The following is a 19,227-nucleotide window of genomic DNA, read 5'->3' as shown; positions in this document are numbered from 1 at the left end:
TGGCTGCTGCTGCTGCTGCTCGGTGGCTCGAGCGGTGGACCGGATCCCGGGGACTCGAGCGGCGCTCCTCGCCCGTGAGTGAAAGGGGGTAGTTTGGTTTAGGGATATTGTCCGTGACGCCACCCACGGTTGTGGTGAGGTTGTGACTCCACTGCTGCTCTGGACGGGGATCCCGGGAGCGATGACAGGGAGCAGCTTGGATGTTGTTTCTCCCCTCCGTGGGTAGGGGGGTTGGTTGTCCCGGGGTCCGGTGAGGGAGGGATGGCAGGCGGGCTACGGGGCCTGGTGAGGTGCAGGGTCATGGGGGCAGCGCTGTGCCGCACGGCACGGTGGTACTCACTCAGCCAATGATTAATGCAAAGTCTCCGGTAAAACAAACGGCTGGATGGACGGGTCCCACAGACGGCTGCGGTAGCTCTCCCGGTAGGTTGGTGGTGACTGCCTTTCCCTGCACCTGTGTTATGTTCACGGTTCCAATGGCTTCCCACCGGTAACCCGCTTCCCAGCTTGGATGGATGCTGAGGGAGCCCCTTTTGCCTGCAGGCTCTGGCCCTGGGAACTGTAGCCTTGGCGGTGACTGTATTTCCCTTCACGGTTTGAGCGGTTGCCTTCAATTGGGTCTTGACTGCTGGGAAACCCCGGAGGTTCCCTTCGCTAACGGATTTGACCGGTTTTACGGCGACTCCTAGCCTGGTCGGGGTCCGTAGGCCCTGCCGAATGGTGCTGGCTTCTCTTCGCTCCCCGATCCAGTACCGGCGGGCCACCGCCCATCCCCGGTCCTTACGGTTCACTTCAATCAGCCTCTCCTGCAGACGGTCACCACCGTCTGCCAACCTTGCTGTATGTGCCCGGGCCACGCACCCGCACACAGTCAGTCTCCTCTACTGCCACTTCACTCTCCAACTCCAAAAACTGATCTGACCCCTTTTTCCCGCCTCCAGGACTGTGAACTCCTCGGTGGGCGGGGCCAACCGCCTGGCCCACCCCCTGGTGTGGACATCAGCCCCTGGAGGGAGGCAACAAGGATTTGTGTTTGACCTAGATGTGCCTAGCCGGGGTGTTGGGTGTGTTGTTGCAGTACCTGTGACGTCCTGGCTTGTCCAGGGCGCCACATATCCTCCAGGATTTTACCCACAGTAGAGGTTACACTAACTGGAGTGTTACTTTTGTTTTTGTCCCTTTTCGAATATTGTCCCCACATTTGCTCTGCGCCGTCCTTTGGTTCAGTTCCTGTTATTATGGAATCTGTCAATATTAGTAATACTGGTCTATCACTGTACTTTATTCCTGCAGTCTTCGGGTGTCTGCCATTCGGGCCCAGGGATTTGTCTACTTTAGTGATTTTCAGGCGGTGCCGTACTTCCTGCTGGGTTACTGTAAAGATGGAGATTTCTCATACCAGGACTTCCACAAACAGCAGCTAAGGAATCCACCTGGACTTTATGTCCACTATACCACGCCCCAAGGTGGGGATATGTGAGCATCCCGTCCCACCTATCTCAGACAACTCGTAAACCCGGCCCTTCCACACACTATTAACAACACTATATGTACTATAGCTAGCTGCCAGGCTTGCATCACTGAGGATAACCACCTCTGTGATATATGTCTCGCTTCTGTGACGTGTCCGACAGCTATCTTGCACCTCGTATGTGCTATTTCCCCCAGTATATCTCCCAAATCTAACTGTCACACCCAATCTAGGAGCGGTGCAGTCGGACCATTCTGTATCCCTCAGTATATTCCTATACACTGCAGCCCATCTCCTGGGAGTGGTGTGATCAGACCATGCTATTTTCCCCCCACTATACCCCCATATATCGCGTCCCGGGGAGTGGAGCGGTTGAAACAATGCTGTATCACCCTGGTATATCCCCGTATATTACAGCCCATATCCTGGGAACGGTGTGCTCGGACCATGCTATATTCCCCCACTTTGGCCCCTTATGTGGCATCCCATCCCCAGGGAGCAGTGTAGTTGGAAAATGCTGTAACCCCCATATATCCCAGTATGTCACATCCCATTCACTGCGAGTGGTGCGGTCAAACCATGCTATATCTCCTCAGTATACCCCGTACATCATGGCCCATATCCAGAGAGCGGAGCGGTCGGACCATGCTGTATACCCCACCATACATTGCGGCCCACCTCCAGTGGTGTGATCGGACAATGCTGTATCCCCCCAGAATGCACCCCGTATATCGCGGCCCGTCTCCACGGAGCAGATTGATTGGACTATGACATTGTGGCCCATCTCCAGGGGGTCTGCTCGGTCGGACCATGCTGTATCGCATAGTTAATCAGGCACCTTTTTTACTCTTTGTGATGTAAGGAGTGACTTCCCACCACAATGTGTGTCTGTGTGCACAGAGCCTTACAGGGGCTGCTGGGTTGGATGGCTGCACCCTGTCTTACTGTCCTGGCTTTAGAGGTTTTAGGGCCTCTCTCCTCGCGGCTAATCTGGCTCAATGTCTGCCAGAATATCTGGGGTAACTGCTCCAAGATTCCTGGACCAATCTCCTGCTGAGTCCTCCATAAACTGTCTACAGTTAACAAACCCTAGAAACACACACCCCGATTGTACACCACCAAGGGTCAGCCGAGTACTAGTTGTTCCTGTTTGTTTAGGAACTGAGTGGCAGACTCCAATAAAATGACTTTTGGTTTTTTTTGTTGTAAAAAAAAAACAAAAAAAAACCTTTTTTCTTTTCCCGGATATCAGCGGAAACATGCAAAGTAGTAGCTCCTCCTAGCTGCATGGGCTCCTCCAAACCCATGAGTGATGGTTCACCCTCAGATTGCCCCTCTACTTCCCGCAGTGAGGTGCTGCCCCGAGAAAAGGCCTCCAGGGAAAGCAGTCAAAAAATGTAATCTCCGAGGTGTCTATCCACACATATGGCTATAGACATGGCGGCCTCCAAGGATTCGGGTCTCATAAATCACCAAAGCTTCCTTCAACCTTCCTGATAGTCCCTGAGAAAATTGGCTTCTAAGAGCTGGGCCATTCCATCTGGTGTCCATGGCCCATCTGCAAAATTTTGAACAATAAGTCTCCGCTGACCAATTTCCCAGCTGGAGGCAACACAGCCTGGACTCCACCAAGGAGACTTGTTCAGGATCATCATAGATGAGATCTAAGGCTTCAAAAAGTTCATCCACTAACCAGAGGAAACCAGAGCCTTGTGGCAGAGAGAGAGCCCAGGATTGCAGATCCCCCTGTATCACTAAGATCACACTCCCCACTCGCTGCTCCTCATCCCCACAAGAGTAAGGTCAAAGCCTAAAGTACAATTTACAGGCCTCTTTGAACACCAAAAATTTGACTCTGCCCCCTGCAAACTTGTCAGGGAGAGGAACTGCAATAACCTCAAAGTTTCTCCAGATGAATACAAGCCAACTATTTGCACTCAAGACCTGTAAAGAGCTTTTAAACCTATCCTTAGCAGAGAGCAAGGGGGAATGAGAATATTTAAAGACACAAAGGGAAGTGCTGATGATTAACAGCTGAAAAGGTGAGAAAATCGGCAGGGTCCTAAAGAGAAAGCGATTTAACCCCAAACAGGGAAAAAGGGAAAATCAGAGAGCAGTTTGTGTAGCCAAACACTGTGACCTTCTACAGTCAGAAACTACAAAATTGTCTCTCAAGCGTGACACACCCATGACATCCTTGCCTCCTATTTTCTCCTCATCTTCCTTCCTCTTCCTCTTCCTCTTCTTGACTCCTTTTTTTTCTCCTCATCTGGTCTCCTATATTCTCCTCTTCTCATCTCCTCTCCTCACCCGCGGTGCATGAGTATAGAGGCAGACATGTAATATGCAGCACAGAGCCTCTTCTTACCTCCTCTTCTCTACTTTTTTTTTTCTCCTTTTTGACTCTTCTCCTCATCTCCTCATTTTTTTCCTCTTCATCTCTCCTCCTCTGTTTTCCCTGTCTTTCCTCCTCTTTTTCCCCTCACCTCCTTTTTCCCCTCGCCTCCTTTTTCCCCTCGCCTCCTTTTTCCCCTCGCCTCCTTTTTCCCCTCGCCTCCTTTTTCCCCCTCGCCTCCTTTTTCCCCCTCGCCTCCTTTTTCCCCCTCGCCTCCTTTTTCCCCCTCGTCTCCTTTTTCCGCTCGTCTCCTTTTTCCCCTCGCCTCCTTTTTCCCCTCGCCTCCTTTTTCCCCTCGCCTCCTTTTTCCCCTCGCCTCCTTTTTCCCCTCGCCTCCTTTTTCCCCTCGCCTCCTTTTTCCCCTCGCCTCCTTTTTCCCCTCGCCTCCTTTTTCCCCTCGCCTCCTCTTTCCCCTCGCCTGGCTTCCTTTTTTTTCCCCCGCCTGGCTTCCTTTTTTTTTCCCCCCGCCTGGCTTCCTTTTTTTTTCCCCCCGCCTGGCTTCCTTTTTTTTTCCCCCCCGCCTGGCTTCCTTTTTTTTTCCCCCCCGCCTGGCTTCCTTTTTTTTCCCCCCGCCTGGCTTCCTTTTTTTTTCCCCTCGCCTCGCTTCCTTTTTTTTTTCTTCTCGCCTCGCTTCCTCTTTCGCCTCGCCTCCTCTTTTTCCCCTTGCCTCGCCTCCTCTTCTCTTCTCTCCCGTAGTGTTTGTGTATAGAGGCAGACACATGTATCATGCAGTACAGAGCCTTCCTCCTCTTCTCAAGATGACGCTGTAACCCCCATTTCTCCTCAGTTCTCTCTGTATATCATGGATGAACGATTTCCTCTGGTACCATTGGCTAAATGGGACCATATGTTGGACGGACCCCCAGCGTACATGAGTGTCAATCCTGGTAGAGCCTCCAACACCATCCTGCTCGGTACTCAGCACAGTCAGGAGACGCTGCTGGTGCAGTGCTCAGGTACGTCCCCGCTCCCGCCTGCCTCTGTTGTTATTCGCCATCTGCTGACGGTCCTTGTGTTGTAGGTGGCGTCTCCAGTGCCTGTCAGCTGCATTTACCAGGAAAATATCTGCCCAAGATTTCACACTGCCTCAATCAAGTGTCGCCGCTGCTGCCTCATCAGCACGACATGGCGGTCCAGAGGCTGCAGTCTCCACTGGCCGGTCAGTACCCACAGGGCCTCAGTATGGTGCTACACGGGCCCATTACCTCTAACTGCACAACCTGTCCTGTGCAGGTCGTACTGTGCACTCAGTATTGTCTGTCTCCTCCTGTGGTTGTACTGTGCACTCAGTATTGTCTGTCCTCCTGTGGTTGTACTGTGCACTCAGTATTGTCTGTCTCGCTCTGTGGTTGTACTGTGCACTCAGTATTGCCTGTCTCGCTCTGTGGTTGTGCTGTGCACTCAGTATTGTCTGTCCTGCTCTGTGGTTGTACTGTGCACTCAGTATTGTCTGTCTCGCTCTGTGGTTGTACTGTGCACTCAGTATCGTCTCTCGCTATGTGGTTGTACTGTGCACTCAGTATTGTCTGTCCTACTGTGGTTGTACTGTGCACTCAGTATTGTCTGTCCTCCTGTGGTTGTACTGTGCACTCAGTATTGTCTGTCTCCTCCTGTGGTTGTACTGCGCACTCAGTATTGTCTGTCTCGCTCTGTGGTTGTACTGTGCACTCAGTATTGCCTGTCTCGCTCTGTGGTTGTACTGTGCACTCAGTATTGTCTGTCTCGCTCTGTGGTTGTACTGTGCACTCAGTATTGTCTGTCTCCTCCTGTGGTTGTACTGTGCACTCAGTATTGCCTGTCTCCTCCTGTGGTTGTACTGTGCACTCAGTATTGTCTGTCTCACTCTGTGGTTGTACTGTGCACTCAGTATTGTCTGTCTCGCTCTGTGGTTGTACTGTGCACTCCGTATTGTCTGTCTCCTCCTGTGGTTGTACTGTGCACTCAGTATTGTCTGTCTCCTCCTGTGGTTGTACTGTGCACTCAGTGTTGTCTGTCTCCTCCTGTGGTTGTACTGTGCACTCAGTATTGTCCGTCTCCTCCTGTGGTTGTACTGTGCACTCACTATTGTCTCTCCTCCTGTGGTTGTACTGTGAACCCAGTATTGTCTGTTTCCTCCTGTGGTTGTACTGTGCACTCAGTATTGTCTGTATCTTTCTGTGGTTGTATTGTGCACTCAGTATTGTCTGTCTCGCTCTGTGGTTGTACTGTGCACTCCGTATTGCCTGTCTCGCTCTGTGGTTGTACTGTGCACTCAGTATTGTCTGTCTCGCTCTGTGGTTGTGCTGTGCACTCAGTATTGTCTGTCCCGCTCTGTGGTTGTACTGTGCACTCAGTATTGTCTGTCTCCTCCTGTGGTTGTACTGTGCACTCAGTATTGTCTGTCCCGCTCTGTGGTTGTACTGTGCACTCAGTATCGTCTGTCTCGCTCTGTGGTTGTACTGTGCACTCCGTATTGTCTGTCTCCTCCTGTGGTTGTACTGTGCACTCAGTATTGTCTGTCTCCTCCTGTGGTTGTACTGTGCACTCAGTATTGTCTGTCCTACTGTGGTTGTACTGTGCACTCAGTATTGTCTGTCCTCCTGTGGTTGTACTGTGCACTCAGTATTGTCTGTCTCCTCCTGTGGTTGTACTGTGCACTCAGTATTGTCTGTTTCCTCCTGTGGTTGTACTGTGCACTCAGTATTGTCTGTATCTTTCTGTGGTTGTATTGTGCACTCAGTATTGTCTGTCTCGCTCTGTGGTTGTACTGTGCACTCCGTATTGCCTGTCTCGCTCTGTGGTTGTACTGTGTACTCAGTATTGTCTGTCTCGCTCTGTGGTTGTGCTGTGCACTCAGTATTGTCTGTCCTCCTGTGGTTGTACTGTGCACTCAGTATTGTCTGTCCTCCTGTGGTTGTACTGTGCACTCAGTATTGTCTGTCTCGCTCTGTGGTTGTGCTGTGCACTCAGTATTGTCTGTCCCGCTCTGTGGTTGTACTGTGCACTCAGTATTGTCTGTCTCGCTCTGTGGTTGTACTGTGCACTCCGTATTGTCTGTCTCCTCCTGTGGTTGTACTGTGCACTCAGTATTGTCTGTCTCCTCCTGTGGTTGTACTGTGCACTCAGTATTGTCTGTCTCCTCCTGTGGTTGTACTGTGCACTCAGTATTGCCTGTCTCCTCCTGTGGTTGTACTGTGCACTCAGTATTGTCTGTCTCACTCTGTGGTTGTACTGTGCACTCAGTATTGTCTGTCTCCTCCTGTGGTTGTACTGTGCACTCAGTATTGCCTGTCTCCTCCTGTGGTTGTACTGTGCACTCAGTATTGTCTGTCTCCTCCTGTGCTTGTACTGTGCACTCAGTATTGCCTGTCTCCTCCTGTGGTTGTACTGTGCACTCCGTATTGTCTGTCTCCTCCTGTGGTTGTACTGTGCACTCCGTATTGTCTGTCTCCTCCTGTGGTTGTACTGTGCACTCAGTATTGTCTGTCTCGCTCTGTGGTTGTACTGTGCACTCAGTATTGTCTGTCTCCTCCTGTGGTTGTACTGTGCACTCAGTGTTGTCTGTCTCCTCCTGTGGTTGTACTGTGCACTCAGTATTGTCTGTCTCCTCCTGTGGTTGTACTGTGCACTCAATATTGTCTGTCTCCTCCTGTGGTAGTACTGCGCACTCAGTATTGTCTGTCTCCTCCTGTGGTTGTACTGTGCACTCAGTATTGCCTGTCTCGCTCTGTGGTTGTACTGTGCACTCAGTATTGCCTGTCTCGCTCTGTGGTTGTACTGTGCACTCAGTATTGCCTGTCTCCTCCTGTGGTTGTACTGTGCACTCAGTATTGTCTGTCTCGCTCTGTGGTTGTACTGTGCACTCAGTATTGCCTGTCTCGCTCTGTGGTTGTACTGTGCACTCAGTATTGTCTGTCTCCTCCTGTGGTTGTACTGTGCACTCAGTATTGTCTGTCTCCTCCTGTGGTTGTACTGTGCACTCAGTATTGTCTGTCTCACTCTGTGGTTGTACTGTGCACTCAGTATTGTCTGTCTCCTCCTGTGGTTGTACTGTGCACTCAGTATTGTCTGTCTCCTCCTGTGGTTGTACTGTGCACTCAGTATTGTCTGTCTCACTCTGTGGTTGTACTGTGCACTCAGTATTGTCTGTCTCACTCTGTGGTTGTACTGTGCACTCAGTATTGTCTGTCTCGCTCTGTGGTTGTACTGTGCACTCCGTATTGTCTGTCTCCTCCTGTGGTTGTACTGTGCACTCAGTATTGTCTGTCTCCTCCTGTGGTTGTACTGTGCACTCAGTATTGCCTGTCTCCTCCTGTGGTTGTACTGTGCACTCAGTATTGTCTGTCTCGCTCTGTGGTTGTACTGTGCACTCAGTATTGCCTGTCTCGCTCTGTGGTTGTACTGTGCACTCAGTATTGTCTGTCTCCTCCTATGGTTGTACTGTGCACTCAGTATTGTCTGTCTCCTCCTGTGGTTGTACTGTGCACTCAGTATTGTCTGTCTCACTCTGTGGTTGTACTGTGCACTCAGTATTGTCTGTCTCGCTCTGTGGTTGTACTGTGCACTCCGTATTGTCTGTCTCCTCCTGTGGTTGTACTGTGCACTCAGTATTGCCTGTCTCCTCCTGTGGTTGTACTGTGCACTCAGTATTGTCTGTCTCACTCTGTGGTTGTACTGTGCACTCAGTATTGTCTGTCTCCTCCTGTGGTTGTACTGTGCACTCACTATTGTCTCTCCTCCTGTGGTTGTACTGTGCACTCAGTATTGTCTGTCCTCCTGTGGTTGTACTGTGCACTCCGTATTGCCTGTCTCGCTCTGTGGTTGTACTGTGTACTCAGTATTGTCTGTCTCGCTCTGTGGTTGTACTGTGCACTCAGTATTGTCTGTCTCGCTCTCTGGTTGTACTGTGCACTCAGTATTGTCTGTCCTCCTGTGGTTGTACTGTGCACTCAGTATTGTCTGTCCTCCTGTGGTTGTACTGTGCACTCAGTATTGTCTGTCTCGCTCTCTGGTTGTACTGTGCACTCAGTATTGTCTGTCCTCCTGTGGTTGTACTGTGCACTCAGTATTGTCTGTCTCGCTCTCTGGTTGTACTGTGCACTCAGTATTGTCTGTCCTCCTGTGGTTGTACTGTGCACTCAGTATTGTCTGTCCTCCTGTGGTTGTACTGTGCACTCAGTATTGTCTGTCCTCCTGTGGTTGTACTGTGCACTCGCTCTCTGGTTGTACTGTGCACTCAGTATTGTCTGTCTCGCTCTCTGGTTGTACTGTGCACTCAGTATTGTCTGTCCTCCTGTGGTTGTACTGTGCACTCAGTATTGTCTGTCTCGCTCTGTGGTTGTACTGTGCACTCAGTATTGTCTGTCCTCCTGTGGTTGTACTGTGCACTCAGTATTGTCTGTCTCGCTCTGTGGTTGTACTGTGCACTCAGTATTGTCTGTCTCGCTCTGTGGTTGTACTGTGCACTCAGTATTGCCTGTCTCGCTCTGTGGTTGTACTGTGCACTCAGTATTGTCTGTCTCCTCCTGTGGTTGTACTGTGCACTCAGTATTGTCTGTCTCCTCCTGTGGTTGTACTGTGCACTCAGTATTGTCTGTCTCACTCTGTGGTTGTACTGTGCACTCAGTATTGTCTGTCTCACTCTGTGGTTGTACTGTGCACTCAGTATTGTCTGTCTCGCTCTGTGGTTGTACTGTGCACTCCGTATTGTCTGTCTCCTCCTGTGGTTGTACTGTGCACTCAGTATTGTCTGTCTCCTCCTGTGGTTGTACTGTGCACTCAGTATTGTCTGTCTCGCTCTGTGGTTGTACTGTGCACTCCGTATTGTCTGTCTCCTCCTGTGGTTGTACTGTGCACTCAGTATTGCCTGTCTCCTCCTGTGGTTGTACTGTGCACTCAGTATTGTCTGTCTCACTCTGTGGTTGTACTGTGCACTCAGTATTGTCTGTCTCCTCCTGTGGTTGTACTGTGCACTCACTATTGTCTCTCCTCCTGTGGTTGTACTGTGCACTCAGTATTGTCTGTCCTCCTGTGGTTGTACTGTGCACTCCGTATTGCCTGTCTCGCTCTGTGGTTGTACTGTGTACTCAGTATTGTCTGTCTCGCTCTGTGGTTGTACTGTGCACTCAGTATTGTCTGTCTCGCTCTCTGGTTGTACTGTGCACTCAGTATTGTCTGTCCTCCTGTGGTTGTACTGTGCACTCAGTATTGTCTGTCCTCCTGTGGTTGTACTGTGCACTCAGTATTGTCTGTCTCGCTCTCTGGTTGTACTGTGCACTCAGTATTGTCTGTCCTCCTGTGGTTGTACTGTGCACTCAGTATTGTCTGTCTCGCTCTCTGGTTGTACTGTGCACTCAGTATTGTCTGTCCTCCTGTGGTTGTACTGTGCACTCAGTATTGTCTGTCCTCCTGTGGTTGTACTGTGCACTCAGTATTGTCTGTCCTCCTGTGGTTGTACTGTGCACTCGCTCTCTGGTTGTACTGTGCACTCAGTATTGTCTGTCTCGCTCTCTGGTTGTACTGTGCACTCAGTATTGTCTGTCCTCCTGTGGTTGTACTGTGCACTCAGTATTGTCTGTCTCGCTCTGTGGTTGTACTGTGCACTCAGTATTGTCTGTCTTGCTCTCTGGTTGTACTGTGCACTCAGTATTGTCTGTCCTCCTGTGGTTGTACTGTGCACTCAGTATTGCCTGTCTCCTCCTGTGGTTGTACTGTGCACTCAGTATTGTCTGTCTCACTCTGTGGTTGTACTGTGCACTCAGTATTGTCTGTCTCCTCCTGTGGTTGTACTGTGCACTCACTATTGTCTCTCCTCCTGTGGTTGTACTGTGCACTCAGTATTGTCTGTCCTCCTGTGGTTGTACTGTGCACTCCGTATTGCCTGTCTCGCTCTGTGGTTGTACTGTGTACTCAGTATTGTCTGTCTCGCTCTGTGGTTGTACTGTGCACTCAGTATTGTCTGTCTCGCTCTCTGGTTGTACTGTGCACTCAGTATTGTCTGTCCTCCTGTGGTTGTACTGTGCACTCAGTATTGTCTGTCCTCCTGTGGTTGTACTGTGCACTCAGTATTGTCTGTCTCGCTCTCTGGTTGTACTGTGCACTCAGTATTGTCTGTCCTCCTGTGGTTGTACTGTGCACTCAGTATTGTCTGTCTCGCTCTCTGGTTGTACTGTGCACTCAGTATTGTCTGTCCTCCTGTGGTTGTACTGTGCACTCAGTATTGTCTGTCCTCCTGTGGTTGTACTGTGCACTCAGTATTGTCTGTCCTCCTGTGGTTGTACTGTGCACTCGCTCTCTGGTTGTACTGTGCACTCAGTATTGTCTGTCTCGCTCTCTGGTTGTACTGTGCACTCAGTATTGTCTGTCCTCCTGTGGTTGTACTGTGCACTCAGTATTGTCTGTCTCGCTCTGTGGTTGTACTGTGCACTCAGTATTGTCTGTCTTGCTCTCTGGTTGTACTGTGCACTCAGTATTGTCTGTCCTCCTGTGGTTGTACTGTGCACTCAGTATTGTCTGTCTCGCTCTCTGGTTGTACTGTGCACTCAGTATTGTCTGTCTCGCTCTCTGGTTGTACTGTGCACTCAGTATTGTCTGTCCTCCTGTGGTTGTACTGTGCACTCAGTATTGTCTGTCTCGCTCTGTGGTTGTACTGTGCTCTCAGTATTGTCTGTCTCGCTCTGTGGTTGTACTGTGCACTCAGTATTGTCTGTCCTCCTGTGGTTGTACTGTGCACTCAGTATTGTCTGTCTCGCTCTGGTTGTACTGTGCACTCAGTATTGTCTGTCCTGTGGTTGTACTGTGCACTCAGTATTGTCTGTCTCGCTCTGTGGTTGTACTGTGCACTCAGTATTGTCTGTCCTCCTGTGGTTGTACTGTGCACTCAGTATTGTCTGTCCTCCTGTGGTTGTACTGTGCACTCAGTATTGTCTGTCTCGCTCTGTGGTTGTACTGTGCTCTCAGTATTGTCTGTCTCGCTCTCTGGTTGTACTGTGCACTCAGTATTGACTGTCCTCCTGTGGTTGTACTGTGCACTCAGTATTGTCTGTCTCGCTCTCTGGTTGTACTGTGCACTCAGTATTGTCTGTCCTCCTGTGGTTGTACTGTGCACTCGCTCTCTGGTTGTACTGTGCACTCAGTATTGTCTGTCCTCCTGTGGTTGTACTGTGCACTCAGTATTGTCTGTCTCGCTCTGTGGTTGTACTGTGCACTCAGTATTGTCTGTCGTGCTCTCTGGTTGTACTGTGCACTCAGTATTGTCTGTCTTGCTCTCTGGTTGTACTGTGCACTCAGTATTGTCTGTCCTCCTGTGGTTGTACTGTGCACTCAGTATTGTCTGTCTCGCTCTGTGGTTGTACTGTGCTCTCAGTATTGTCTGTCTCGCTCTGTGGTTGTACTGTGCACTCAGTATTGTCTGTCCTCCTGTGGTTGTACTGTGCACTCAGTATTGTCTGTCTCGCTCTGGTTGTACTGTGCACTCAGTATTGTCTGTCTCGCTCTGTGGTTGTACTGTGCACTCAGTATTGTCTGTCCTACTGTGGTTGTACTGTGCACTCAGTATTGTCTGTCTCGCTCTCTGGTTGTACTGTGCACTCAGTATTGTCTGTCCTCCTGTGGTTGTACTGTGCACTCACTATTGTCTGTCTCGCTCTCTGGTTGTACTGTGCACTCAGTATTGTCTGTCCTCCTGTGGTTGTACTGTGCACTCAGTATTGTCTGTCCTCCTGTGGTTGTACTGTGCACTCAGTATTGTCTGTCTCGCTCTCTGGTTGTACTGTGCACTCAGTATTGTCTGTCCTCCTGTGGTTGTACTGTGCACTCAGTATTGTCTGTCCTCCTGTGGTTGTACTGTGCACTCAGTATTGTCTGTCCTCCTGTGGTTGTACTGTGCACTCACTTTCTGCTTCCTCTCCTGACAGGCATGGCGGCTGCTTCACCTGACTCTTCTGCTGATCGTCTTCTGGTTTTCCAGTTAACAATGGCCGGTGATCTCTTTATTCAGAGACTCTCACAGGAAGATCAGCCAATCCTTCCGTCTGTCATTGGATCACACTCCCCTGTGTCAGACTCCACCCCTGAGGAGCCATCGGTTGATCATCGCTGCCAGTCAATCGCTGAGGATGAAGGGGTAAATGTTTCGGCAGGGTCCCGTCCACAGGGTGCTGGAGCTCAGCCTTTCCTCAGATGGCTCCATGATTTCTGCAGGGTTTGTCCTCAGAGAGGAGTTGCTGCCCGGCCTCGATGCCAGATTTTTGAGATTTTCTCATCTGAGAAGGTGAATGTGAGCTCTTCAGGTGTCTCCAGCCTGCGGGATTGTCTGCGGCACAGTATGAAAGTGGGAGCCCTCATCCCAGCGCTGGCTGCTCCTACCTTACCCAGTATGAAGACCGTCCATACAGACAGCTGGAAAGACACCTTAAGCCACAGACTGACCGCCTCCTGGGAGGGGAGATTGGAGACGTGGTGGATGGACTATCTCGGATCAAACAGGGAGAAGAAAATCCGGGAGCTGAGAGCGAGACGACAACGGCAGAAACTGCAGCGGTCCGGGAGCCGGAGCTCCCTGAGTGGGAGCTTCACCTCCTCTCTCACCTCTGACCTTTATGACAGAGATCAGTGTTCTCCATGGTCATGTGATGGCTGCCTAGACACTGGCACTGCTGCAGAACTCCTGCCAGAGCTGGGCACAAGTCAAAACTGTGCAAGAGACGCCCCCGAGGTGCTCGCTGCCCCCCACCATTCACACGGCTCCGGTGCAACCTCCTCACAGTGTCTCAGGGCCAAAGGCATCCCACATGAGCGGAGACAGACGCTTCGAGACTTCCTCTCATTCTTAGAAGAGGGGTCCAGCACTCAGCCACAGTCTGAACTCCCAGATTCCCAGCCAGTGACTGTTTCCCAGCCAGTGACTGTTTCCCAGCGTTCCCAGCCTCCCAGTAAGAGATCTCGGATGGGCTTTTAACCAGTAATGTACCTGAGCTCTACTGGTGATGGACAGACTGGAGCAATGGTCACCTCGCTGCAGAACTTCACCCCCTGTGGTGCAGCTATGGATGTGACTATTGGATCCTGGATCATCAGCGCTTACAGGAGTCTGAATACATTTCTATATTGTTACAGCTTCTCTATATCCGCTTTGTGTCGTGTCTGATGCCGAGGATACGAATAAAGGAAATCACACCAAGGCTGCACAGATCTGCGAGTGTGAATGCTGCCTGACCACTGCGAGTGTGAATGCTGCCTGACCACTGCGAGTGTGAATGCTGCCTGACCACTGCGAGTGTGAATGCTGCCTGACCACTGCGAGTGTGAATGCTGCCTGACCACTGCGAGTGTGAATGCTGCCTGACCACTGCGAGTGTGAATGCTGCCTGACCTCTGCAGCTGTGACTGAGCTGCTGTATGTCAGTGACCACATGTCAGAGCTCCAGTGTCCCTTCAGCTAGTTATGCAGTCAATGGTCAGAGCTGGACATGGAGGCACAGATCTGCGAGTGTGAATGCTGCCTGACCACTGCGAGTGTAAATGCTGCCTGACCACTGCGAGTGTGAATGCTGCCTGACCACTGCGAGTGTGAATGCTGCCTGACGACTGCGAGTGTGAATGCTGCCTGACGACTGCGAGTGTGAATGCTGCCTGACGACTGCGAGTGTGAATGCTGCCTGACGACTGCGAGTGTGAATGCTGCCTGACGACTGCGAGTGTGAATGCTGCCTGACGACTGCGAGTGTGAATGCTGCCTGACGACTGCGAGTGTGAATGCTGCCTGACGACTGCGAGTGTGAATGCTGCCTGACGACTGCGAGTGTGAATGCTGCCTGACGACTGCGAGTGTGAATGCTGCCTGACGACTGCGAGTGTGAATGCTGCCTGACGACTGCGAGTGTGAATGCTGCCTGACGACTGCGAGTGTGAATGCTGCCTGACCACTGCGAGTGTGAATGGTGCCTGACCACTGCGAGTGTGAATGGTGCCTGACCACTGCGAGTGTGAATGGTGCCTGACCACTGCGAGTGTGAATGGTGCCTGACCACTGCGAGTGTGAATGGTGCCTGACCACTGCGAGTGTGAATGCTGCTTGACCTCTGCGAGTGTGAATGCTGCCTGACCTCTGCAGCTGTGACTGAGCTGCTGAATGTCAGTGACCACATGTCAGAGCTCCAGTGTGCCTTCAGCTAGTTATTAATATGCAGTCAGTGGTCAGAGCTGGACATGGAGGCACAGATCTGCGAGTGTGAATGCTGCCTGACCACTGCGAGTGTGAATGCTGCCTGACCACTGCGAGTGTGAATGCTGCCTGACCTCTGCAGCTGTGACCCAGCTGCTGTATGTCAGTGACCACATGTCAGAGCTTCAGTGTGCCTTCAGCTAGTTAATAATATGCAGTCAGTGGTCAGAGCTGGACATGGAGGCACAGATCTTCTCAGGGAATAATGATACTCGGCTTTCCACATACCGAGTGCCGTGGAAGCTTCTCTCTGTATGGAATTGCCTGTGGTTACTGCAGTGCCACGAATATCTCTGAATATTTCACAGGCGATTTTCATACGATGAATGACTGTATAGTATTCTGCAGAAGTGTTAGGCAGATGTGTCCAACACTGCAGTCAGAGACTTCAGACACACAAGGGTTAATTGCATTTTGCTCATTGATAACAATAACCTAAGTAACTGAAGAAAAATGTAATTCCCCTCAGTATTTGGTGACCACCCGTCGTCACCCCTGTCCTCCGTATTCAGTGGCAGAGACCGCTGTCCATAGTATTTGGTGACCACCTGTAGTTCCATCCATCTTTTGGTATTTGGTGCCTAACCGTTGTCTCCTCCATCCTCTGTATTCAGTGAATGCCCGTTGTCGCCACCATCCTAGGTACCCAGTGATCGCTCGTCGCTTCCGTCCTCAGTATCCAATGACTGTCCATCGCTTCCGTCCTCTATCTCGTGACCGCCTGTCATCACCTACATCCTTGGTATTCAGTGTCTGCTTGTCATCACCTCGATATCTGACTGCCCGTTGCTTCCGTTCTCAGTATTAGGTGACCTCCCGTCGTTTTATTGATCCTTGGTATTCATTGACCGCCCATTGTCACCTCAATCCTCGGTATCTGGTGATCACCCGTCGCCTCCATCCTCTGTATCCGGTGATCGCCTGTCGCCTCCATCCTCGGTATCTGGTGATTGCCCGTCGCCTCCATCCTCTGTATTTGGTGATCGCCTGTCGCCTCCATCCTCTGTATCCGGTGATCGCCCGTCACCTCCATCCTCGGTATCCGGTGATCGCCCGTCGCCTACATCCTCTGTATCTGGTGATCGTCCGTCGCCTCCATCCTCTGTATCCGGTGATCGCCTGTCGCCTCCATCCTCTGTATCCGGTGATCGCCCGTCGCCTCCATCCTCTGTATCCGGTGACCACCCGTTGCCTCTGTCCTCTGTATCTGGTGACTGCCCATAGCCTCCTGTCATGCTAGGAAAAACATCCAAAGAAATCCAGCATCCAAAGGGCTTCTTAAAAGGGTATAAAGTTTAATCCAAAACCATTAAAAGCATTGTATGAAAAATATTGTATGACATCAGATAAAAAACAAAAATATCAAATGCCAGCAACAGCCATGTTTCAGACTGTGTCCTTATTCATTGCCAATGCTGGTTTGTGCACATTAACCGTCTGTGCTGTCTGAGCTTCAAAGACTGGTGAGCTGACTTGTTCCTTTCTTTTGTTCTTGTCATGTTAGGTATGGAAAAGTACCAAGTGAGCGAAAGGGAAGGGGAAGATGGTGACCCCTGGCCAAGCCTACAGCTGGTCCCTGGGGTCCCTCACCATGCAAGATAGGTTCTGCACCTATGCGTGAAGCCGGATTCCTGACCCCAGGTGTCCGTAGTGCTGGCCCTAAATAGGGAATGAGTGGGATGAGCTCTTCGTCAAACCCACTAAATGAAGACACAAAAGGAAAATACGGGGAAAAAAAAGCATGAACTACTTATCCACAGATGACACAGGCACGAGTTCAGCAAAGCTTCAGCAACGATGCTACAGATGAGAGCAAGCCGCCTGCTTGCAACCAGAGCTAGAATGACCTGATTAATAGCACCAGTCCAGAGAAGAAGGGAGTACTTAAGCACATCCACAAGGCTCAGACACAAGGACTTCTGTGATTGGCTGCCTAAGTCATGTGTCCGTCCGCATATAAATTACGGACATGTAACGTTGGCACCATTTTGTGAATGTGAAACGTTGGGGAAGGTGCTGCCACTGGTGCTCCCGCCGGGGCTGCTAGACACTTTGCTTGGTAGCTGTTTAATTGTAGGTAGATGAGATAGATAGGAGAGCGATAGTTTAGAATAGGGGCCTGCAGAGTGTGTGTGTGTGTGTGTGTGTGTGCGTGCTAAAACTCGGCACATTTCATGATAGAAATAGGGATTGGTACTTGTAGTGCTTGCTAAACAGTTGCCAGTGAAGCATGTACATAAGTATTACTACATATTACTGGCTGCTTAAAAGTATGCAAACACAATTATAGGTATTGCTAGTTAGCAGTGACTGGCCTAAAAAGTTACTAGGAAACTATCTAATAAGGTGTTCTTGCCAATTTTAATTGCCTGCTCAAAATTAGGCAAATACTTTTATAAGTATTGTTAGTTAGCCATGCCTGGCATGCTGTAAAAGAAAGAAAAACAAAAAATTACACATACAGGAATATTCATTTGACTTTCACAAATATGGAAGAGGTGAAAACCCATATGGTGAGCTGCAGCACATGCTAAATGTTCATGGATTTACTGGACAAAAAGGACAACTTCACCTGCCACAAATGTAAACTAGTGGCCCTAATACAAGAAAAGCTGCAGGGGTTGGAAGAAAGAATAGCGACACTGAAGCTTATTAAAGGTGAGGATTTCTTGGACAAAGCAGAAGCAACCCTTCAGGACACGGAGATGGAGAAAAGCTTCAGAGCACCTAAAGAAGCTGAAAAACGGATACACGTGACCAAAAGGAGCCAGCGGATCACAAAGCAGTCACCACCCACACATTTTAGAAACCATTATGAAACCCTCATGCAGAATGACGAAAATGGCACAATTCGAGAAGAGACCATTCCAATAAAAGAAGAAAAGTCACCCAGAAACACTCAGGAGCTTCAAAAAATAGTGTGCTTAGGAAGGAAAGAAGCGTGGTAGTTGTGGGCGACTTACTACTAAGAGGCACAGAGGCAGCTGTCTGCAGGCCGGACTTAGTCACACGAGAAGTATGCTGCCTTCCAGGAGCAAAAATCAATGACGTGACCGACAGGATACCAAAACTCCTAAGTTCCAAGGACGACACCCATTCCTATTGATACATGTAGGCACAAACGACACCACAAAAATGACCTACCAACTATCTGCAAAGACTGAAAATCTGGGGAAGAAAGTGAAGGAACTGGATGTGCAGGTAGTTTTCTCATCAATCCTCTGTAAAATAGTGAGTTTATAAAGATTTGATTCATAAACTTGAATACATACATTCATATAATGTGTGTATTTTGCCCATCCCTTTAAGAGAGCCTGTGAGTTGAAGTTTCTAGCCAGAGACATCTGACATGGGTAGAACCAAAGCCATCTGACATTGTTCATCAAAGCTGACAGCGTAGTGCTATATTCTATCTGGAATTTGAGTAAAGACCTGAAATTAGCATTGAGAGTCTTCTTAGTGTTACACTAAGGTCAAAGGGTCAGCGAGCTTCAAAAGGGTCTATATATTTTACATTCTATGGTAAAGTGGTTTAGTTTTACAAGTCTCCACTGCGCAGGACACTTATTCTGCAAATTATGGATCACGTGATATGACATAATGCATAGCTAAAAATTATAGTTAGTTCTTGAAAGACCATTTAAAGAGACAAGGAGAATCAAGGGGTGGGGTTTGAATTATAAAAGCAGACCACACTTCAAAGGGTTAGAATGGGACCATTCTCACCCAGACGATCCAGAGAGACGACGGCTTATCACAACATCACAGCTATGTAAGATAAATGAACTCTCTTTTTCTCTATCTTATCTATTTCTCTTCACTAACTAAAGCCAAGACATTATTTTTCTGTAATGACTTTAACTTTTATTGAATATATCCACATATGTTTTTGCACCTATTTCTCTCCAATCATTAATATACTGGCTTAGCATATGTCACGTCAGCCGTATTTTTAACATATTTGGCGAGCATCAGCCTGAATGATTGAGAGGCACAGCTGTTTTCTGTGCGTGGTGATTTTTTTCACACTGCCTTTTCTTGCTGCGGGACCTTTTTCTTACGTCATTCCCTGCCTTTTGTCCGATAAGGGGGGTCAGTGAGTAAAATATCTGTCCAAAGACTGCAGGAAAAGACGTACACTGTGTCTACATCACGGAA

The 19,227-nt window shown here is 49.7% G+C and overlaps 1 protein-coding gene across 1 annotated transcript in view; it reads left to right on the top strand.

The window, feature by feature from the left end:
• TAF1C (TATA-box binding protein associated factor, RNA polymerase I subunit C) overlaps nucleotides 1–14,016 on the top strand; it is a 96,602-nt gene extending 82,586 nt beyond the window's left edge. Inside the window, exons 13-15 of the mRNA XM_075344160.1 lie at nucleotides 4,654–4,822; nucleotides 4,888–5,025; nucleotides 12,761–14,016. Coding sequence (XP_075200275.1) covers nucleotides 4,654–4,822; nucleotides 4,888–5,025; nucleotides 12,761–13,803 — 1,350 coding nt within the window. The 3' untranslated portion in view covers nucleotides 13,804–14,016. The remainder of the gene's footprint in view (nucleotides 1–4,653; nucleotides 4,823–4,887; nucleotides 5,026–12,760) is intronic.
• Nucleotides 14,017–19,227: the final 5,211 nt, after the last annotated feature.

This window comes from Anomaloglossus baeobatrachus, chromosome 1 (assembly GCF_048569485.1).
Source record: "Anomaloglossus baeobatrachus isolate aAnoBae1 chromosome 1, aAnoBae1.hap1, whole genome shotgun sequence".
Taxonomy (NCBI): Eukaryota; Metazoa; Chordata; class Amphibia; order Anura; family Aromobatidae; genus Anomaloglossus; species Anomaloglossus baeobatrachus.
The sequence above is the reverse complement of the archived record's forward strand: the minus strand, read 5'-3'. Positions and strand labels throughout refer to the sequence as shown.